This window comes from Thamnophis elegans, chromosome 3 (genome assembly GCF_009769535.1).
Source record: "Thamnophis elegans isolate rThaEle1 chromosome 3, rThaEle1.pri, whole genome shotgun sequence".
Lineage (NCBI taxonomy): Eukaryota > Metazoa > Chordata > Lepidosauria > Squamata > Colubridae > Thamnophis > Thamnophis elegans.
In genome coordinates, this window is record NC_045543.1 from 93,083,153 (window position 1) to 93,108,059 (window position 24,907).

General features: G+C 35.5%; 1 protein-coding gene across 1 annotated transcript in view; it reads right to left on the reverse strand.

The window, feature by feature from the left end:
- The window catches only part of PRDM6 (PR/SET domain 6), an 87,543-nt gene that overhangs the window by 28,780 nt on the left and 33,856 nt on the right, over positions 1 to 24,907 (reverse strand). Inside the window, 1 exon segment of the mRNA XM_032214147.1 lies at positions 1,830 to 1,957. Within this exon segment, the coding sequence (XP_032070038.1) occupies positions 1,830 to 1,957 (128 nt within the window).

Here is a 24,907-nt window from a genome sequence, read left to right on the forward strand (position 1 = left end):
GAGAAACTACTTCATACTGATGTGATAACAATAGCTAGACATAAAAAAGTACGTATTTCTCAGAATTTTTATTAGATAAGGTATTATAAATTGAGTTCCTTAGTCCTTATAGAAAATGCAGTACAGCAGGTCGTGACCTACACATTGTACAGTGGGGCAAAATCTCAGCTCATATGATAGTTTTTTATTCAGCCCCCAAAACTGCTGTGGGAAGTGCATTGCAGCATGCTAAGGTAATATCCTTTGGATTTTCGGGATTGTTATTTGATATATATATACCTTTTTTTTTCAGCATAAATATAACATATATTATATATATATATATAATATATATATATATATATATATATATATATATATATATATACACACACACACACATATATATATATATATATATATATATATATATATATATATATATATATATATATATATATATATCTTGCTGCTTTAAAGGGTAGAGTTAAAAAGGGAAATATTGTTGACTGAAACTTCACATAGCTCTGTAGCACATTTACTAGGTTATTTTGTTTGCAAATGTGACTTCTACATCCAAACACAACTTCTCAAATTTGTCATTATTTCCTAGATAATTATAAATGGACAGGTGCTAGGAGAAAGTGTGTCTCCAAAGCTTTCTGGTTTTTCCACAGAGAAACTGCTATTTTTATTGTGAGTAAAATTCTAAACTTTCAAGCCTACATGCATTTGAATGATACATAAAGAAGATGTGCTATACTATGCAAAGCAATGACCGTGTTCACTAAGCTTTTCTGCCCAACAATGGATTAGGCTCACACAATTGCACAGAAGAAATACATCCAGAATAATTGTCTGATAAACAAGCCACAAAACAAATAAACACAGTGGGACTTTCCCCCCCTCTTCCATTTTATTTATTTGGTTTTGTTGGCGCTCAGTGAAGTCGCAGGGAAACTTCAAGGGATCATTTTGTTTATCCCATGACCCAAGTGTGGTGTCCCTTGCAGATAATAAAACTCAGACATAAATGCATTGTAGACTTATATTTCTCATAATTAACACATACATTTTTCTTGCCGTTTTTCTACAATCATTCTGGAAAATGCAAGCTAAGTGTAATTAGCAGTGAGAACTCAACCCAATGACCTTATAAGGGAATTAAACAATTTTCTGATCGATCAGTGGACCATATAACTAAGTTCAGAGCTGTTTCTGAGGGACCAAGAGTATACAGGTTATAGGGAATAAGTGCAACTGAATCTAATAGGGGTTACTTTCCATCAATATGGATACAGTATGCATATTATAAATAAACAAAGCATCACTCTAATCCAACATAGTTCATAGTTTGTTTTTAAGATTGGAGCCTTAAAACTGAACTCTTCTTCCAAAAGGAAAGCAGAATAGTTCAATTATATGGATCAAATCATATTTTTGCACTTTTGTTTTCTAAACAATGGCAAATAGAGTTATCAGGAATTTTTGCAGGATACAGCTTGATTGCAAGCATGAGTGTTTAACATTTTCTGGGGTTCCTTATGCTGACTGACATTACACCCCAGTTGAGGTAACTGATTGTTTTTATATTAACAGAAAATCATCACATGATTTTAGTGCAATTTTTTTGCTCACACTCATTTAAGCAAAGCACTTACCTCTAGATGCAACCTGGTAAGGGCAGCTTTTCCCCGTAAGAGCATTTACAAAGCCATAATTTTTTTTGCTGCAGTGAAATATGCTATTCATATGGTCTTTTTTTGTTGCTTTCTGATGCACATTTGTTTGACAAAATACTATTGCAAATAAATTGAAATGTTTGTCGGATAAACTGAAGTAGACCTTACCTGTATTGGACTACAGTTAAATTTTGTTCCCCACAGTGCCGTGCACATCGAATATATCTCATCCAACTTGACTTACTGGGTTCCCCACCATCAATAAAGTGCTGTAGTGTCCCATCTTGGTCATATATCTGTAAACAGGTCAGAAGTCAAGTCATTAGAATGAATCATCTGCAGTCATATTTGCTGTTGCTATGTGCCACTCTCAGAAATTTATTGCAGTAACATTTCACAGCTTATTAATGCTCTCAGAAATCAGAGGAAACAAATGACAAAATATTTTTCATGTTAGCAGTCTGTCATGCTTTTCTTATCAGGTTAGTCTTTCCTATATTTAGCATGATTTTCATGCATCAAAGATGCAGCCATAGTTCCCAAAGAATATTTAACCTATTTTGACAGAGTAAACTTAAATAATGAACTGTCATATAAACACACATGCAGGCACATATGGAAACTGAATGGGAAAGGCTGAACAAGGGTCAGTACTCAGTGAACATTTTGTCGTTGCTGCTGCTGTACCAAACTCTTTCCCATATTTCCCAAAGCAAGTTACAAAATATTAAAGAATAAGGCAGAAAATTAGAAGAAGCCATCCTGGGAGAAATGTATGACACCATTCATTCACACCATCCAACTGAAGAAATGATATCAAGAACCAAAACACTGAGAATTCAAATTTAAACAGGGCACTTTGGGGGGGGGGAATCTGTAGCCTTACACAGAACATTCATAAGCATTAATTCCTGAAGATGAATTTAGCAAAAATATTTTCAATCATAGAAAGGAGTCATTGAACAAATGGATATTATCTGAGAATTACCTATATTGTTACTAAAATTTAATTTAGCCACCTACTATACATGAAATACAATATATGTATGCTTTTGTGGGCTTTTTTGTGGGTTTCCCCTGGTGTGTGTGTGTGTTTGTGTGTGTGTGTGTGTGTGAGAGAGAGAGAGAGAGAGATGAAAAGTTGACTGATGAAAATTCCTAAGTTATCTTACATAGATTCACATATTGAATAAGCAAGTTTACAGAAAATGTGTAATTTTAAAAGACAAATGTCATTTTATGTTACAAACATCTTTGATATTGAACTATGAAAATTATATGAACTACATAAGAAACAAGGCCAATTTTAGGCATCAGTTAAACAATAGAACAAAAGAAAAGGCAATCATTTAGTAGCCATATATGAAAAACAATTTTTCTTGCTGCAGACGAACAGTATTACAAATATTCTTATACTTACATCAATTTTAGCAGCTTAGAAATTCAGAAATTCTGTAGCAACTTATTTTTCTTTTCAAATGTTCAAACATATATCATAGTCCCGTTGGGGGAAAAAAATCTGACTTTTCAGAGGGACTGTCCCCACTAGTGTTGACTGACAACTTCCCTCCCCTTGGAAACAGGCAATTGATCACAAGCTGGTCTCTTATGGGCTCTCACCGGTATTCTTAATGTCTCTAGGCTTTGACCAAGCAACGCAAGTAGTAATCAACAAAATGAAGGACATAGAGTTCCAAGAAGAACTAAATAGGTTGCTTCTCCCCAGTAGGACAGAATCAAACAGGGTGTGTGGGAATCGACAAAATATCTAAATGACTTGATCTTCCCAAAACAAAGAATAGCTTTATTCAGAGCCAGATTTAACATTCTTCCTTCAGTACTCCTCCAGGGCAGGTATAAGAGAACACCAATAGCAGAAAGGGTTTGTATATGTGGTAAAGGAGAAGTGGAAGATATCTCACATGTTCTATTACACTGTGAGCTATACAGATCTTGTAGGTCTGCACATATTCTCCCCTTATTAGAGAGATTGCCAGGAAGGGCAGACAATTTTTATCTAGGCTTCCTCCTCCAGGACACAAACCCAACTACCACGTACGCAGTGGCAAAGTTTTGTGCTGCTGCAATGTCCACAAGAAAAAAATTGGTTACAGAGGTATAGTTGTCATCTTGTACCAAATATTTGGACAGAGCTCTAACAATTTCTGGACCATTGTATTTAGTCCCATACTTATTGGCTTTGTACCCAGGTAAACCAGGGAGTGAGAACATGTGTGTTATTTTCCACTTTTAACATCAATACTTTTTAATTATATCTTAATGTCAGTGCTTTTTAACATATTGTAAAAAGTAATGTGTATTGCTGGTCTTTGACCATAATAAAGATTTATACTTATACTTATACTCAAACGTATATCATAGTCCCGTTGGAGGGAAAAAATCTGACTTCCCTTTGTTTTAATTAATATATGTGAATTTTTTTCCTGTAAGTATTCCGGTCATACTAGATAAATTTATGGCTTTGGCCCCTGTCTTGCACCATTTCTTTCCAGGTGGTATGCTTCAATATGAAGATATTGCCTGAGAACTCAGTTTGATGAGAAAGTCTTCCTTTCAACAATTTCAACTTCTGTAGTTAAAACCTTCTATACAGTACTTACAGTAAACTCATACTGTAGCAATCAGAAAGTATAAGATAGGTACTCCTTGTTTAGTGACCACAATTGGGATTGGCAACTCAGTCATTATTGTAAATAAAGTAACCACTAAGTTTAATGGTCTTATTATTTTATTTCAGCTTTCTTTTGCTTTAAAGGTCTGTGATGTCATGATATTTTTTCATCACCACGATAACTGCAAACATTCACACTTTTTTAATGTGATTAGATATCTCTCCTACCCAGTAGCTAATCTTCCTTGTGGTTGTTAGTAAAACTGGACACTTAATAGCAAAAGAATTGTTTAATGTATCTGTTCCACATCGTTTTTCCCAAAAAGTACTTCTGGTTGCAGACAGTGATGTGTAAGAACAACTTTCCATCAATTACAGCTTTGGTGTGACTAATTTTCCCCCAAAGTAACACAAAAATGATGGACTAACTTGTCTTGACTGAGTGAATTTCATTTTCTCTCACTCACTCATTCCAACTCCTTATTTCATTTTGGAGACAAGGAGAAGCTGAGAGGTTGAAGTCTGGACAACGCCATTTTCATTCCCAGTTTCTCCAGACAAAGCAAAAGTAGATATGCTAGATGCATTACCAAACAAGAATGTCAAGAACAATCCCAGAGCCTAATGAATCAATCAGCTAATCAAAGGTCACCTGAAAAGAAGTTGAATCAATCCTCTGTCTAAGCTATTAACCAATCCTGAAGCCACAAACTATTCCTGCCTCCCATAACTATATAAAGAGAATTGAAATAATGGATATACCTCACTCCATAGTCTCAATCTGCACTAAAGACCTTTGTTTAATCACTTGCAGAAACAGAATAAAATACATCCCCACCCCAAGCACTTACTGGGATGAACTTGCCAGGCTATTATGCCATAATGCTTTCTGTACTAAAAAAAAAATACTGCAACAAAGCCTGAAATAGATGAAGGTGGCATGATATCATATCATCAGTTTTGCAACCAGATACTCTTCCTAAACGTCTAATCATGGTTAAAGTCCATAGCAGTATCTGACCTAGAAGAGTGGGGCAACATGTTCTAAATAAAGTTAAATCATTTTAGGGTGGAAGGACTGGTACTCACTGCAAGGGACTTATAGTCCATAACATTTTCACTCCACAGTGGTAAGCTAATCCCTTTCCTGCTACCCATGCTTTACACAAAAGAGAGAAAAGTAAGCAAAAGTTCTGAGCTGTCCTGAAGAGAAAAGGAAAGCAGACCCTCCTCTCCTTCTGCTCGTCAATTTCATTCTCGCTAAGAATAAGCATCAGCCCTCCTCCTCCAATGACGCTCAGGAACCATTCCTCTTAAAGGACACATTAGGTTGGCTGAAACTCAAAAGCTGACAGGTGGCAAACAATTGCTCCAATGAAACAGAAGAGATTTATCATTGCAAAATGAAATACTGCTTTGCATGAATGGTATTCCAGGTTACTGATGAACCCTTCTCCTCTAGAAATTTCAATCAGTTGCTGAATTCAACAAATGATCTCATCTCAATTAATTTGAAGCTAATTTTGAACTGGCACAGAGTCTTTGTTTAAGAACTCTCACTTAGTCTTCCTAACTAACACGGGTGAAGTATTTTTGGCTTACATAAGGTATAAAATTTTGGCTTACATAAGGTATAAAATTTCACAAAATTTAGTATACAGTGCTTTTTCTGAATTCTCAAACACACTCAGTATTAAGTATCAACTTCCTAATATTAAAGCAGCAGCATTATGTCCATGCAATGGAGAGCCAACCAGGAAAAGATAAAACTGTGCCAAAGTTAGGGCTGGTGAAAAGGTTTGGGTATCCCTGCCGAATATTCACTAAAAATTGTGAAAATTTGGAACTCCCTACCAAAAACTGACTAAAAATTTCAACAGAGAATCCTGTATCTCACAGGTGTCAAACTTGCTGCATCACGTTGCCATCATGTGATGTTTTGTGACATTTTCCCCATACACAGAGCTGGAGTGGGCATGGCCTGCATTTGACGCATCCAGCCAGAGGCCGCCAATTTGACATCCCTGCTGTATCTCATTCTTTGTATTCATTATAACTGCAACTCAAGATTTTATTGTCTGTACTAGCATCAGCTTTGTAGCTATATATGAAACTTTAAAAATGCTTATACAAAGCCTTATTTCTAATTTAATTAGAATTGTAAATTTCACTACAGAATAATTTGTCACTATAGCGAAACCCTTTCTCTGATCCATCCACCTTATCTTGTTTCATTTTGGAGACAGAGAGCAACTAAGAAGCTCAATAACATTGTCTCTGTAGGATACACGATTTGACTTTCACATATTCTGATGATGGCATATCTAGCATGTTGCTGTACCTACTGATCATTTAGATTTTTGCAGGACAGATCTAGTAGATCTACTTTGCTGAAAGTGTATATTTCAAGCTAAAATAATTTTGAAAGACTTAGTCTTACAAAAAGACCTACATATAATAGTTATTCTTTTAGGTTCTTTTGCAAAGATTCCAAAATGAAAACACTGTAAAAATTTTTGTATATTTTTAACAGATGAACTGTCAAGTTTCCAGGATGATGTTTAAAGTCCAAGTAATAAAATATATGCTAAACTATGTCTGAAATTCCCCCATAAAATAAATGAGCAATGGTTGTAAAAGCTGGAGCCATATTTTAATGCTGATAAAGGCCCATCATTCTGCCATTCTTCACATTCATTAGATGGGAGCTAGAAAATCAGCATGTTTCCTTGTGCAACTAATCCTTAAAGTTGCATTCAGCTGGCATTTTAGAAATTAGTGAAAAAGCCTATGTTCACATTGTGTAGTGAAACCAGTGGCCTCAGTGTGGATTTTGTTCAGTATTGTTCCACACTGTTTTTGTAGAGATTAGAATGTTTACATCAGAACATGTTCCTTTCCCAAGAGCCCTTCTGGGCTACTCGACATTTTCCCTGTCCTACTTATCTCTAAGAGTAGCAGAGGCCACAGTACAAAGTGGACTATCAATCAATCCGGGGGCTTCTTCAGGCACTCTTGTCAGCTGAATCAGAGGAAAATGTTGGGGAATGAGCTATCCATTATCCATTGGTCTATGATGTAGAATAAACCATAGGACCTTCTTTACTTCTTACTTGGCAAAGCTTTTATACTAGAAAAAATGCATGACAGTTCATTCATTTTGCTCCACCCTGGAGCCAGATGATGTTTGATCGAACAGACCCACCCTCTTTGATCTCGCAGTCTATTGAGACTGCCCTACTGTGAAAAAAAGGTCCTTCCAAATTAAAGAAAAATATTTCTGCATCCAGCTGTTAAAATGTGGCATATTTGCCATTCTTCAGTGTCCTGGCAAAGTGCCACATTTCAGGCTGTGTTTCAAGCCTATCTTTTTTCCTTTTCTCAGCAATCATAGCCGCAAATATGCTCAACCTCGCTATATAACATCAATACCAAATGGGGAAATAAAATACTACTTTATATTTCTGTGAACTTTATTACAAATATTTATACATATTTCTCTTATATGAATGTACATGTTTGGTTTTCTAAGAACTATCTAAATCAGAAATTGTTTTGAGTATTATATATTACACATGAAATATCAAGATTTAAAATATCTTTACCTAAGAAAAATGAATTTTGGGGTTAGTTCTGATTACAATAACCAAACCATGAAGTGAACCTTGTAGAGGTTTCGTTTACAAATGAAATGTGTTTGGATGTTATTAAGGCTGTTTCTCATGTGCACTTGAGCCCACATCAAAAAAGTGGCTCGGGTACAGCAGGACCTAGTTCTGTTTAAATTAAGACAAACTTCTCATGAAAGCTTGAATAAACATTTAGATTTAAGTAATCAAGAAAATCTGTATCTCCTCATATTTATTAAGTGCAATTTTTGGAGTTATAAAAACTTCTGTCACAAATTGTGTATACTGTAAATTAAGTATAGACTACATCATTACAGTTCTTCCCCATCTTCTGAGGTGAAATGAGACACAATAGGTCCTAAATTCACTTTTAGTTACTGACTCTCTTCCTTTTCACTTTTAGGTTTATTCAAATGAATAAAAATCACATTTAACTAGACACTGGCACATTCATAGGCTCCGGAACCTCCAGCCTACTATTTATTTTACAGAATAAATGATTTATACTCAGTACACTAATAAAAAACTAAAGTTTTAAAAAGAAATCAAAGCATAGTAAAGGTAAAGGTTCTCCTTGCACATATGTGCTAGTCGTTCCCAACTCTAGGGAGTGGTGCTCATCACTGTTTCAAAGCCGAAGAGCCAGAGCTGTCTGAAAACATTTCCGTGGACATGTGGCCGGCATGACTAAATGCCAAAGGCGCACAGTACACTGTTACCTTCCCACCAAAGGTGGTTCCTATTTTTCTACTTGCATTTTTACGTGCTTTCAAACTGCTAGGTTGGCAGAAGCTGGGACAAGTAATGGGTGCTCACTCTGTTACATGGCACTAGGGATTCAAGCCATCAAACTACCAACCTTTCTGATTGACAAGCTCAGCGTCTTAGCCATTATTCAAATTAAATTAACACTTTATCAATTTCAAAACCAGAAGTTGATTCTTAACAGAACTAAAAAGAAAAGAACAGGAATCCTCCTCTTCCTCTTCCTCTTTCTCCTCCTCATATCATCATGCTGATGCTTTCACAGATGTAACTTCAATAGGACAGCAATTATTATAGTAGTCCTTAGTTGAGGAACACACTTCAGCAACTCTTTAAAGTTGTGACAAGTGAACAAGTAGTACTTAGGACCAGTTTTCGAAGTTCTGGCCATCACAGCACCCCCACGGTCACATGATTGTTATCTGGGTACTTGACAACTGGCTTATATTTATGACAGTTGCAGCATGCCAAAATCACATGGCTGCCATTTGGGACCTTCTCTGCCAGCTTATCACAATCAAAGTCAACGGGGAAGCCAGCAAGGAAGATTCCAAGGCTTTTCCACTGTGTTTCTCCTGAGCCTCCAATGGACTATGAAATCACAGGAACCCTGAATTATGTTGTGCTTTCATGCTACAGCACTCAATTCCCAGCCAGCACACACTCGCCACAACAATCCCCCCCTCCCGCTCCCCCCACCTCGCTCTGTAGTATTCACCCTAGAGAAAAATTCTGTTGGCTTGAAAAGGAGAACTGCTAAATATCTGCCTACGGTATTATGATACAACAACCTTGTCATAAATATCCTCTCTAAGCAATGTTTTAGATACAGGTAGAAAATGTTATTATTCAATCTAAAATTATTGGGGATTATTTTTGTCAGGATTGCGTAATGCTATAAAACCAGTTTTAATAATTTCCATGAGAATACATTCCAACTCGATGTTGCTCTCCATATAAGATGTAACCAGGTCTTTTCCAAGGCTGCAGCACAGATATTCTTTAATTTTAATATTTGTCTTCTGTATTTGCAAGAAGACCAAAATAGATTCTTTTTTAAAACAAAATATCCAAGTATATTTGTCGTCATTTTGTGATCATAATTAAGAAGATGCCTTTGGTTCTTAAGTAATATTTAACAACTTTCAAAATGAAATGCTACAGAGAATTTTCCTCCACTATTTTTTCAAATAAGAAAGTGGGTTTCTTTTTACTAAAAATATTAGCCAGAATGGTTCCCAAGGTTCTCCTCTGTATTACTAACAACTTTATTTTCTTTTTGCAAAATGTCACTTTTTAATATTATGGTGTTTACCTAATTCTATACTCTGTTGCTTACCATTTATTAAGGACACTAGGTGATCACCCTTCCAATAATTTGGTAACACTTGGTTGTTGTTGTTTTTACAATATCCTCATTTTTTCAACATATTCAAATCCAGTAAAAGTAAACTGAGTTTAAAGACATCTGTCAGAGCAAGAAGATACTGTGAAGACACAACAGCCCCAGGGAATCTCTGATTATTACAAGAGTCACAGCCAGCTTAGATAAGATACTTCTGTGATACAGAAATTACTGCAACCATCATTTCTAGACTTATCATTTTAGACAGCTAAGATTTGTTTAATGACAGCCTAAGAGATTTAGGTGCTAGTAGAAAAACAGATCAAGGTGCCCTGGTTTTTCCCTATATAGTCTAAAGATTAGTTCTTTTCAAAACGATTGTCAAGTGGAGCACATTTGCTTCCTTTCCTTGAAAGGTTTATCATTGCTTCAATAAGACATCAAAAATTGCATCAAGCAATTTTTAGCATTTTATTTCTTTTAATAATTTCTAGTAATATTTCCCCATTTTAATATTCATTTTTCAAAGTCCTATAAAAGTATTACACTATTAGCACACAATTATATAGAAAAATAACCTATTCTGGGGAAAACAATCTAGAAAAATTATATAATTATAATTCTCAATAAGCAGGAAAAAAAGAAAGGAATTTTCAGTGTACTGTATCTCTTTGGATAACATGTGAATGGCATAAAAATCAACTCTATAATAAATAGTCTGATGTTCTTCAATAAAAGGCAGCAAGAGAACAGTTAAAGTTCGCTTAGGAATCATTGTGTATGCCATAAAAGGAAGCTGTGGTGAATGTCACTGGAGAGCAACACAAGCAAGGAATAGGACTTTTTTAAAACTAAATTATAAAATGGTTAAGAAATTTATAAAAGAGGACATATAGTATTTAATGCTTTTTAAATAGCCAATTGTTTGGCCAGAATAAATAAATAGACCACAGTAAAAGTTAGCTAGAAATATTTTCATCTCTTCCTAAAATGAATATTAGAAATTCATAAAGTTGGTTCCCGCAATGGTTTCTTGTGGACAACGAATTTTACTAGCTACAGAATTAATTTTCAATTTAATTTCTGCTGAAAGCATGGAGTACAGTGCGATTTCTACCAACATGTCTTGCCATAGCAACCAATGATGAGTAGCTACAGAAGAAAAGATAATCAGTCAGATTTGGCTTCCCTGCTTTTTCCAGTAGGAACATTCTGAATAGCATTTATTTAAGGAATTCTACCACCAGCTGAATGAAATGCTGAATCCAGACTAGTTTGCCTCATTTTTATTTCATTTAGCTGCATATCTGTAGCATTTATTTCTTAACTTTTTGCCCATTTAAGGAGCATTAAAAAAATAAAGGGGTAAAATATTAAAAATAAAGACAATTACTCAAAATTAAAATAACTCAAGCTACAATGGCTCGGCTAAAGAACTGAACATAATTCATTTCCTTTTATGACATGAATTAGATATTCTGTATGTTTCTGTTCTTTTAGTGTAATTACCCATGTATTATTTCTGAACACGCTTTTAAACAAAATCCTAAGTATTAACAATAACTACATATCAAACAATCTGAAACAATCACCACTGATTTTATTCATACTGACTCATAAAATCAGCAATGAGAGACCAATAGAGCTTATTTTGAATGGTATAATTCTAAAACATAGTTAAAGTCAGCTTGATTGAACTGAATGGGATTTCCTTCAGATGAATTTAAGATATTGCTGTAAATAAATGATCATAAAATTAGTGTTCAAGGTTTATGAAGCATATTAAAAAATAAATTATTTCCTCTGTGTCAAGAGGAAGATTTAAAATCAGTTTGCACTTCATAAACATTTAAATATAATATAAATTAACATTTAAAATATAAATGAGTAGATTTCTTTGAAATGCATTGTTTCTGTCACAGATACCATAACATGTATCCAAATGTACATTTTAAAATTTAACCAGCACCTACCTATAAAAGCTATTAACTTGGTTTATCAGTATTTCAACTGGTTTTCAAAGTCATATTCAACTTCTGGAGGTCAAACTTAAGACAATAATGCTAACCTGTTCTTGTTATGATAATGTTACCAATGTTAACATATAAAGATGAGTGATTGCAGGTTTCCGTAAACCCAGTAGATTAGCCTCTTGACTACGTGAGGGATTCAGTAGCTTTAGTAAAGCAATGGCAAAACATGACTAGTGAGTAAGTAGTCTGATCACTAATGGTACAGTTTTGAAAGAGGATATATTCTATTTACAAGAATATTTACAATTAGAATGTAGAAGCATGAAAACTTGACATTCACAAAGCAAGAATGAAGTGATGCAAAAGTGGCATTTTTGGAATATGTGAACAGACAGATATAGTGCTTCTCTATAATGCTACACACACACATACAAATACGAACACACAAGCACACATAGAGTATGTATGTCTGTGGGTGTATACACTGTAAACAAATTCACAACATTGTCAATTGAAAAAAACAATTACAGAGAAATCAAAGAAAATTTATGGTTAAGCTAGGAATACTCCATATTGTAGTAATCATGGGAGATATTTCATAGATACAAATGTGAATAAGGAAAGATGGCAATGTTATACCCAAACTCTTTACAGATGGGATTACAGAATACAGAAATGTTTGGAGAAAGAGATTATGTTCAGGAACTGACTCCACTAGAAACTGAGATTCAACAGACAATAAATCAGCTGTCAAATTGGTTGCACCAGAGACAGATTAAATATCCACTGAACTGTTTAAAGCTTCATCAGAACAAGCAGTAAAAGTGATAACAGCTCTGTGTCAACAAATTTGGAACAATATGTGGCGGAGAGACTGGAAAATATTGTTGAATAAACCTATACTAGAGTCAGGAAATGCAAGAAAAATTAACAATAATTGAATGATTTCACTCGTTCTTCACATGGGTGTCTTGCAGAAGATCTTCCAAAAAGGCAAGGAGGTGGAAGGACAAATGTCTTACAAGTAGGCAGAAGCAGCCAAAGTTGAATGACTGATTTGAGGTGTACAATGGACAGAATAACAGCATATAATAAGTAATTTGGGTTGTGATGTTGATTAGAGCAACATCTTAGATTGTATAGATAATGCCAGAATGTGGAATGTGGTAAGATAACAAAAAGAAGACCTGATTATTCTGAGAATACTTGCAAAAAACAAGAAGCTACTGCAAATAGAGAATCAGAGTAGCTCAGAGAGAAAAAAAATGAACAAGGCTGCCCATTAACCCATGTCTTGTACCCTATGCAACACATTTAAGACTGAAGAATTGGAAAAACTTACCTGTGGAATCAAATTAGGAGACCTAACAACTTGAAATATTAGGACAAAGCAATGTACAGCTGCAAAGTTACATACTGAGAAAGAAATGAAAAAAAATATATAATGTAGAACTTTGTCCAAATCACCTTTTCCAAAACAAATTCAAACCTCTGTCCAGGACTAAATTCAAGAATTATATACATCTAACAGGTCAAGGAACAATCCATCATTATTTCCCCAACCAGCTATGTTATTATTACCATCACTTTAAAAATCTATTTTTACAGTGATGTACATTTTAATATAAGTGCTCCAATGACCTCAGTTTAGCACTTCCTTTCTATCCATTAAATAAGGATGAATTTGTTTTCAGGCTTCTGAGTCAGCCTGAAAACAAGATGCATATTATCTTTAATGAGGCAATTCCTTAAAGCAGCCACATCAGGCTTGTATAGAAAGCAGGAAAAAATGGATTTTTAAAAAAATAAATAGTGCAGAGGTACTCTGCTCAGTGTGAGCTGCAAAGCGTTTCATCCAAATCATTTAAAAAATATGCACAGACTATTTATTGCTGTAGATTTCAAGAGTGCTAAAATGTTAAACTGTAAACTGGTTGAACTTGTAGTTCAGCCTTCTATGGATACTTAAGAATATTATTGATATTAAATTGCTACAGACTATTTTTACTATATTGCTAGATCACTTTCCCAAGCCGATAGATATTTGCTATGCCATAAAGTTGTTTTGAACTTGTTCTGACCATATTTAATAAGAAAATATTAAGAACAAATGTTGTGTAAGAAAAACATTTGTCTTTAAATTTGCAAGCATTTAAAGTAAACAAATTTAGTACAAATATTTTGTATATATCATCAAAGGTAAATATTGTAGCATATACTACCCTTGCATATGCTGCTATAAAATCAATGCTAATTGTTACTTTATAATTTTATATTTTTATTCTGGATTTACACAAATATAAAATGAAAGCTGAATGGTGTTTACACTGAGAATAGTACAATAACTGAGAAAATATGTTTAGTAAATCATAATTTAGTTCTAGGTCTGAGTAAGTACTGGAACTGGCAGGTACTAGAATATCACATTCACTGATGATTTTTATAAAAGACAAAAATATGTTAATCTAAAAACTGCCCTTTGCTCCTATTTAGCAGCTGTAGCCGCAGAGGCAACAGAGTAACATGAATCTAAGAATGTACAATAGTAGTGGAAAATGCATAATGCAAATAGATCAATAAATGATATGAAGTTGCTAATAGTAAATTCAGACCATGGTCGGTTTAGTCTAATAATGTCTGTGTTGACAGATTTCACCCAGACATCAAAACTTCATCCTGTTGTGACATACTACAATTAAACCTGGAGATTTATGCAGGTCTTTATGTGCTTTATCATAGAACTATGGTGGTTTCTTCAGTGTTTGTAAGGGGTCATGACCATTGTTTTAACAGATATTTGCTTCATTAGGTGATAGGACAGAAAACATGATTCTTAACTCCAGCATACCCAAAATCTAGGATACATCAAAATGACATGGACCATACCACACACGTTCCATAATGATCCTCTTATTAAAAAGCGGAATTCACCATCACACTAATTATTGAATATTGCAGAAGGGAATCCAGATGTATTTGAAAATTTGAAAATTTATTTATAGGTCGCCCTTTTCCCTGGGGGGACTCAGGGCGGCTTACAACTCATAGGGAGGGGGATACAAACAATAACACATAAGGACAATACATAATTAAAAATGATCACAACATTCATACCATTCGGGTGGGGTGAGTTACATTCTTTAACCCCAGGCCTGACGGGATAGCCAGATTTTAAGGGCTGTGCGGAAGGTCTGGAGGGTGGTGAGGGTACGAATCTCCACGGGGTACGAATCTCCACGGGGAGATCGTTCCAAAGGGTCGGAGCTACTACCGAGAAGGCTCTCCTCCGCGTAGTTGCCAGTCGACACTGACTGGCAGATGGAACTCGGAGGGCCTAATCTATGTGATCTAATGGGTCGCGAGGAGGTGATTGGCAGGAGGCGGTCTCTCAAGTATCCAGATCCATACAGGATGTGTTTATTCCATACAGGCCACTGAATGAAAACATGATTGTTTTTTTGTTTTAAAGTATAATATCTAATCATTAAGTTGAAGAGACTCATGTCAGGGGACTTACCTGAATATTTTTATTTATTTAATTTTATTTAATTAATTGGTTTAATAGCCAAATGACTCTAGATTGTGAATCATACTATTAACTGCAGGATCTAATCTGGCTCGGTTACCTGGACCAGAAGTTTTGCCTTCTGGGATTTTGAACATGTGCTGGAACCCATTCTATAGAGAGAATCTCTGATTCCTGGTGTCCAACCCCCATTGGATCCTGCAACATTACCCCCAGGGTAATGTCCCAATCCATACATTTGCCTTTATTTATTAACACTATTAACAGTTTTCTATAGTGAAACAGATGTATAGCTGTAAAAGTTGCACACTGAGAAAGAATTTAAAAATATTATAGAACATAAACAAATGCTCTTTCATTGATTACAGCAAAACTTGATTTTTTCATCTAAGTTACATTATAGTATCATTAAATTGCATGTATAATTAAATTATATCTAAGTTAAGTATCATTTTATTTCAGAGTTGTGTAGTGTTCTGGATGCTGCATAGCCCTTACCAAAAAAGCATACTCATAATCTGGGTTATGGCACTATATTATCATTATTTCTAACAAATCACTGGATACCAAGTCGCTAAAAAAGACAAAGTATGGGGAAATTTGGGTGTATGTGAATATAATTATATTAAAGTTTAATAAGTAATCTCTATTATAAGATTTTCTTCTTGGCTCAGGATTTAGATTTCTTCCACAACTCAGTTTTCTGTTTTATAGATAATTTCCACACACATTCCTTTTAATAATTACATGGTATTAAAAATACTGTTCTGGGCTTCTCTTTTAGCCCTGGGTAATATATCAATAGAAAAAGAAGAAACTATGAAGTTGAGTTAAATGATTTAGTGTACATACAACCAGAGTCAGAAAATGATTCCTGGTGGTTTACATCATTAAAAAAAACATAATAAAAACTAATAAACCAATAAAAGCACAACCTAAAAACCTAGCCTAGTGCAATGGGACAACGGTGATCATTCACTTCTCAAAGTTCCTCCGGAATATTTTTCTCTTTAACAGTTTCTTAAAGGCCAATAAAGGGGGTGTCTCCTTAATCTCTAAACAGGAATTAATATGGGACTACAAGTGAAAACTTTGCCTGAGAACCCCATCCTTGTTCAATACACATAGCCAGGGGGAAAATGTATGGATCACACTGGTTGTTTTGTGTGCGTGTTAATAAAAAAAAATCCTCAAATGCCTATTAGACCCTCATCGAGCTGCTTCTTAATATATGCATATCACAGCTTTTGAAAATGTTTCTTAGTTTGTAAAGGCAACTAATGAAATAAACGTAGGGATATACTGATAGAAATACATTTGATAAGCTGTTAAAAAGCCTCGGAATTAGACTGTGCTATTTCAGACTAATCTTTAGCTTTGTCTAGAGCTATTTAAACCCAGCTGATAAAGAGAAGGTATGCAAGTGACAAGACAGAATGGAAAGTTCTCTGTGATGCTGAGGAAACCACCCAAGTAGTTAAATCAATTGCCTTCTGTTTAATTTTGTGGTTTACTTTCACTCTCAGAACTGTCTATTGTCAAGCATATTACAAAAGTCTTTAGATTGATGACTATCACTTTGCCTTTTTTCTTCTTCTTTTCCACTTTAGGTGAATCAATCCCATAAAGGTGTTTGTTTTAAACCAGAACATGGTAGGCTGCTATTATGCTGTTTTGCTAGCCATTGTCCAAAAAGCAATTTAAATACTCTTTTATTTATTATTTATGCATGCATGCATGCATACATAGATACATACATACACATACACATACATACATAGATATATACATACATACATACGTACAAAAGGATGCCTTGACAAGCATGCCATAACAATTCATTTCACCCTTGACCTGCAGTGTGTACATCATCTTGTCAACATATAAACAAACACGTGACAGGTCATATTTTAATAGATTTTGTAAATATCAGGATCCAATTTATCAAGTGGTTCACTAAAGTGACAGCTATGGCAGCCACTGAATAATAACTGCAGACTTTATTCACAGTTATTTCAATTGAATTATCTATTGAAGGAAACAATTAACTGTTGCTGTATAATGTGCATAAGGTTTAAAATTCAGGTTCTAGTGCCAAAGGTCAACAATTACAAGCCTATAATACATACATACATTCATACATACATACTGTACATACATATGTATATCATTACCACCTGATCTAAGCTTGACTTAAATGAAGTAAAGCTAAAATAAACAAGACTGAGATAACTGTCAAGACCCACTCAAACTTTTCAGAACTCCCTGATCCACTTTTAGATCGCATAAACAAATGACTGAGACAACTAATTACTCATGATCGTGCTTGCAATAAATATCAGTATACTTTAGTTTAGAACTCCAGAATCTATTTTATTTAGAAAAATACTTTGTATTTAAAACTATTATTATAGTATAATATATCTTAGTCATGCCCCGAAATGTCTGTTCCTCTAATAATCAGCATTATCTATAGGGACTGATCACTCTATAGCCATGGGCGTTTTATAATCTTCTTAGCTGATAGTGACAGCACTATTTTATCTTTCCTGGAGTCTAAGCCACTGAAAGTATGACACAGACACACACACAAAAGTTCACATTTACAATTTTATCATCATTTGTGCAATATCCCCCTTTTAAAAAGCTTTAACTATGTAAAATAATATAATATTAAACGTTTATACACAAATTGAAACTTTGGCGTATATCTGACTGCAACAAGCAATAGGTACGGTGAGAAAGATTTCAAAAATTTACCATGTTTGTGATCCTTGCATTTACTTATTTCAGACATCTGTAACCCATTCCCATTCTCTAGAATGTAATGCATTCCCAAGATATGGATCTGGATTTGCTGGCTATCATTATTATGTGAACAAACTAAGGCAACTGAGATCTTTTACTAGGACGCAAGGAGAAACTGCAAAGAACAGCTGAGGAAAGCAAAGAGAATTTTAGTTAGGCAAGACTTTATGAGAAACAAGTATCTCATTGAAACTGAACCACTTCTTCCTGATTTCTAGATTATTTAAATCAGCCCATTTCAGGGTTCGGTCTTTTGGCTGCTGTTATTTCACTGCTATCTTTGTAATAGAAAGAACCTCAGTTATTTGCCTAGGCCTGATTCAAGCATTGTAGTTAATAACTTTCAAGCAAGGCAGGATTCAGAAACAAATCATTAAACTATGATTCAAACACAGATTAAATATAATTTAAGTATGAAAGATTTTTAGAAGGGGAGAATACTACTGTATAGTACGGTATGCCTAGGAATAATTAATAATTAATTAATTTCAGTAGAAACATTAAGCATCTATTTCAGCTATGAGACATATATTAATGTTGCTACAAATATTTCAGTCTTGGCTATATCCCACTACACCTATTTAAGTCGACACTTAAACAATACTTCTCATTTTAATTTAAATGTATTTATAATATTATATTCAATTATTAACACTGCCAATTACAACGTTACCCAATTCTATAAAAACCCAAAGGAAAATAAGACATCAACACATTTCATGAAAGCAACCAAATTGTTTCTAACCAAGTGTTCACTTTCATCTTTATTTTCCACAAAATTCAATAAGGATTCAATAAGTAAACCAAAACAAAAATAAAAACAAGAAATAGATTTCAGGTTTATCACAAATGAGATCTTATTCAGATTGGACTATATTACAATGAACTTTTTCACATCTTAAAATAAATTGCTTCTGTATAAACTAATACATTTTCTCTGTATTAGACGGAGTACTAGATTACCAGAAGAAAATGGAATATAGACAAATAATATATCCATCTATATCTGAGTATGCTATCAGTTGAATATATATTAAACAGCTTTAATTCCCTTAATTTAATACCTCTCGCTCTCTAAAGATGTATGGGACTACATCCTTCAGAGCTGTAACCATTTTAACCTTGTTGCTTATGGAATTCTACCAAATGTAATCTTGTAATGTTTGGAGAGTCCATGTCTGGAGAAAAGCTGAGAATATAGCAATATATTATAAGAACATCATAGAGAGTGAAATATTTTATACGCCTACTCAGAAATAAATTCTGTGATATCATTCATAGGAAAGTACAGTACATGAATCCATCCACAGAAAGCATATTAGCAGAGTATTTTGTTTTAATTCATTTTCTCCCAATGGTACTATAAAGCATGACATTTTGAGTTACAATTCATATAAACTACTACAGTACTAAACTCACATTAAGTAAAAAGAATTAAAAAGCTAAAGGTGCAGCACAAGGAAAAAGGAACTGATTCCATAAAATACCAGGTCATGTTTCTATACTATTTATAACTCACGTACAGTGAGAGAATAGATTCCTATTGATCATAAGTTGATACTGTAATTGATTATTTTAAAATGACTAGTTAATAGGACTTTTGACACAAGTTACTGGACACCCTATCCAGTTTTTATCTTTTATTAATCCTACTGATTTAAAGAGCGATCTTGTATCGCCTGAATTTCAGCATTTGTGCCTATCTCAAAGGTGCTTTTTCAAAAGCCAACCAGACTGTTTTTTTTTGAGGACGAAGAAGAAAATGTTACACTTCTCATCCAAGAAACTTTGTCAGTTCTGATGAAGGAGAAATGAAAACTTTTCTTCTTCTCCCTCAAGGAAAAAGCAGTCCAGTTGCCTTTTGAAAAAGCATCTTTGAGACAACTATGACCTGAATAAGAATTTCCACTGGCATTTGTGCCTATGCACAAGGATCATTCTTACTAGGAAAGGTACAAAACTGTGCAATGGCTAAACCTGAATTTCCTGGGGCTAGGTTAATTGATAACTGTAGGCTAAAATTCCTATTGATGTTGATACACCTGTCATGCAGCCAATGTGATTCACCCTGGCCTGATGTTATACTGCATCCTTTATAACCATAGATGAAAAAGGGTTATGTAGGTAAATGAAAAACATTGCAGGCCTCAAAGGAATACATGGCATGTCAACCAGCTATTTGGTTGTTTGTACAGCAGTGGCTGTGCTGATGCCCGCAATCAATTGGAGGTGCTTGGCAATGTGCCTTTAGAAGGGGTTGAAGTTAATTTCTCGACTTTAAAAAAAAAATCAGTGGGATTCACAAGCCTTCTTGGTAGACCAGGGTGTCAAACTCGTGTCCCATGGCGTTGTCACATGACAGATCGTGATTTTTTCCCTTTGCTAAACTAAGTGTGGGGCTTGATGGGCCGGATGTGTCACACTCTGGCTTGTGACACATCCGGCCCATCAAGGTGTGAGATTGACACCCCTGTGGTAGACCATGTATTATTAGGTCTGCTCCACTGCATTTCAATGTTTTTCAAACTTTGCAAATTTGACAAAAAAATCATTCAATGATCACTGAAATTTGCATCCAAAACAAGTAATATCAAGGTCTGCTAAATTAAATTTTCACTATTCTTTGTTACAGATGCAGCAAGATATGGCCAAAGTACAAAAGGATCCTTCTGTTTTGGAAACTTTTATCATTATCAGAATTATCCATATATATCCATATAATTATCCATAATTATCCTTAGTATATACCAAGGCAATGAAATTAAAAATCTAAGATAAAAGCAAATGCAGTTAACTCATTTCTACCAACCCCATTCACTATACTTCTCCACTGCCTTCTAACATTGCAAACTATTCTTTAACGCAGGCAGTTTAGCATCATCCTTAAGAGTTCAGTATCATGCTGCCAATTCCTTTATTTTAAATATATGTAGGCTAGATTCTAATGCATTTTTTCCAAGCATAAATTACCAAGTCTATCAAAAACTAGGTTTGTGTTTTATATAATGGTGTTATGATCAGTACTTTATTTTTGTAATTCCATAACTGAATATAAATTTAGAAAAAGATATAAGAAATAACAGTTATAAAGAAATGTGCCAAACTCTCCAAGATGGCAAACTCAGAAAATAAGAAACACTTGACTTTCTAGAAATGTATAATATTGGTATATTGAAAGGTTGTTAAAACAGTTTTCCTGCTTAATTTATATCTACAGTAATGTAATTAAGGCACAGTCAGTCGCAGTCTCTTCCCCCCCGACACCCACTCCTCTCTTCCTGGTGATTTTTTTTTTTTTTTTGCAATAGTCCTATATATAGGGCTGGCTATAAATTCCATCACACTGTGCCTTTCAGATACATTCCTAACTTGATAAAATTGTATGGCACTTTCTCTTTAGCTACAGCATGCATTTTCATAAATACTAATAAGAACATTGAAAAATAATGCAGAGTAAGTTACAGAATAAAAAATGGCCCCTAAATAAAAGTTAATGTAAATTTACACCTAACTATACCATATAGCTGTGATGGTGAACCTATGGCACACATGCCCAAAGTGGCACACAAAGTCATGTCGCCCGGCACACGCAGCCTTCCCAGTTTGTCTTCTGTGTTTCTGGCCTGCATGTATGGGCGACAATCAGCTGTCCTTCACACAAGCGGCGTGGCCGCAGGCTGATCATTGGGCATGCATGCGTGCTAAACCTGGAAATTCAGCTTTTCCAGAGCATGATTCCCTTCACGAGCACGGCATTGCCAAAAGCCAGCCTGCACATGTGCTCCAGCCAGCTGATTGTTGGGCATGTATGCATGCTAGAACCCAGAAGATCAGCTTTTCTGGAGCGCGGCCCCAATGAGCGTGCATGCACGCAACATTTCTGCACGACCTTTTGGGCACCCAATGCTGAAAAGGATCACCATCACTGGTATATAGGAAAGCTACTTAATCTTGATTATTTGTCTATGTAGGCAATATTATTTGTTCTGACAGTCAATGTTTGTTGGCCACGTGGAATCACAACCAGATGAGCTACTGTATTTTTTGGACTATAAGATGCACCGGTGTATAAGATGCACCAAGATTTCGAAGTGGTAAGTAAGAAAAGTTTTTCTCCTTCTTCTTCTCCTTCTCCACACTCTACAGATTTCAGCAAGGCTGGGGAAGGCAAAAACGCCCCCGTTTTTGCAGAAACGGGCAAAAAATGGGCAATTTGTTTTGCACAATTGAAGTATTTTTGCCTTTCCCCAGTCCTGCTGAAGCCTGCAGAGTGCTGTTGAAGGCTGGGGGAAGTCAAAATGCTTCCATCCATTTTTGCAAAAAAATGCCCATTTTTCACAAAAATGGGATGTGAGGACGGGGCTTCGGGAGGCCAAAAATGGCTATATTCAGTGTATAAGACACACCAATATTTCCACGTTCTTTTAGGGAGGGAAAGGTGCATCTTTTACCCCCAAAAATACAGTAATTCTTCTTTATTGTAATTTTAGATTGAGACCCTTTTAATGCTAAAGTACATTTCTGTTTCCTGTCTACTTTATGGCTGAAAAAACTCTTCTGAGCATTTTGCCCCTCCCACTGTCCAGTTGCAGGCTATGCTCTCTCTTATCTGATTGTTCCCAAGGCAGCATCTCCTCTTGCTCCATTTTCCAAGGTCTTTTCTATATACCATCATATAACACTCCCCTTCAGATGCATCCCTCCTCCTGAGTTCACAGGAGACAATGATTGTGGGTTGTGAGATACAAATATAGCTGTGTCATTCCCCTTAATAATCCCCAGAGATCACATGAAATGTCCAGTAATTCAGCTGTGCTTATTGCTGTTATCAGGAATCTGATGCTCTCTCCCCATGTGGCCATATGCCTGATGTGGAAGGAGCTGGGTCATTTTCCATGCCCACTATTTGATCTCTTGTTATACTCAAGGTGCCCTCTACCCCCTAGAAGTAGTATTTATGCTCAGGGCCAAACTTCTGAAAGACCAGTAGTCTTTCAGGATTGGATTTGTTAGCTGTTGGACATGAAAGCATTGCCACAATTGTGATGCATGCACATCCCTTTCCCATATTTCTCTGGGTAGCCTTCCCAATGAATTACGTATTCAACTGGCTTCCACCTCATCAGTTTCCTTCTACCAATTGGAGGAGGGGTACTGTTTGTGAATACAGATTGAAGTGGGGTGAACTTGCCCTGCTGTAAGTGATGGTGCTGCCATTTAGGAGAAGGAAATGAGAATGTCCCCCTTGCTCAACTTATATCTGGATCATGCAGCTGAAGCCACTCTATTCACAAGATGATGGGCACTTGCAAGGAGGCAGTTACATTGAGAATTACAAACTCTGTGTGACTTTGGTTACCTGAAAAGGAGCCAAGCAGTGCAAAATTGGTCCTGCTCTTACTGCCTGTCCATCACTCATCTTGAATATCAAAGAGTGTTCTAGTGCTTGAATAGGCAACTTCAATTTCTGTATTGCTTCTATATCTATGAAATTAGTGATTACCCTGAGTATACAAAAGCAGAACTTTTCATCCTCTGCCTGGAATCTAAAGTAACTATAACAAAAGTAATTAAATATGCTTGCCTAAAGTTGGTTGTCTGAGTTTCCTTAAATGGTGGTGTGCCCCCCTTCAGAGCTCCCGGGAGCTGAGCCAACTAAGTTTCCCTGCTGTGCTTCTTTGAAGTAAACTGGGCACTTGCTGGATACATGCTCTGTTGATTTACAGGTTCTTCATCTCACTGTGTCAGATGTTGGTGCTTTTACTAGGCATGATCTGGCCATGTGTCCATGGGCCCTGCAGTAAAAATACAGCTCCTGATCCCTTCTTTATTGTTTCTATGCTGATGATAGAGATTTCTTGGTTGCCCTGATTTGTATGAGTTCTCCTGCATTGGAATCCAAGATGCTATTAAGATGGGTGGTATTGTGGAAATCAGGTTCTGTAGGTTCTTTTCCCCTTATAGTTCCTTCCCTGCTTTAAATCTTCCCATTGGGCATCTATTTTGCATACCTCTGATATAATGCAGAATATTTGATGTGCTTGCCCCATCAGCTTGTCTCTTAGGTGGTCAGCCAACCATTCTCTGAACTGACCAGTTCAGACTAAGTCATTCCACCCTACATTACCATAAAATGTCAGAAATAAATGACTTTACTCTTCTTGTTTTTGGACCTCAAAACTAACAGTGATTCTCTAAATGGGACCCCAATGTATCCTCTGAGTTTATCCATGAAATCCTGATAGTTGTCCTACCATCAATGAATGGTATAGCCTACATAGTTGCTTCTTTCTTCAGCAAACTCAGCACAAAAGTACTTTTGTGATCAGTAGGAAACTCCACCAGTCTACATGTCATAAACATTTCACCTTGAGTGGCAAATGTCTGAAATGAGCCTGGTCCCTCTGTTTTAGGTCCAGTACTCTTCAATATCTTCATCAATGATTTGGATGAGGGAATAAAGGGGGAACTCATCAAATTGCAGATGACACCAAGCTGGCAGGAATAGCCAGCACTCCAGAAGACAGGCTTAAGATACAAAAGGATCTTGACAAACATGAACACTGGG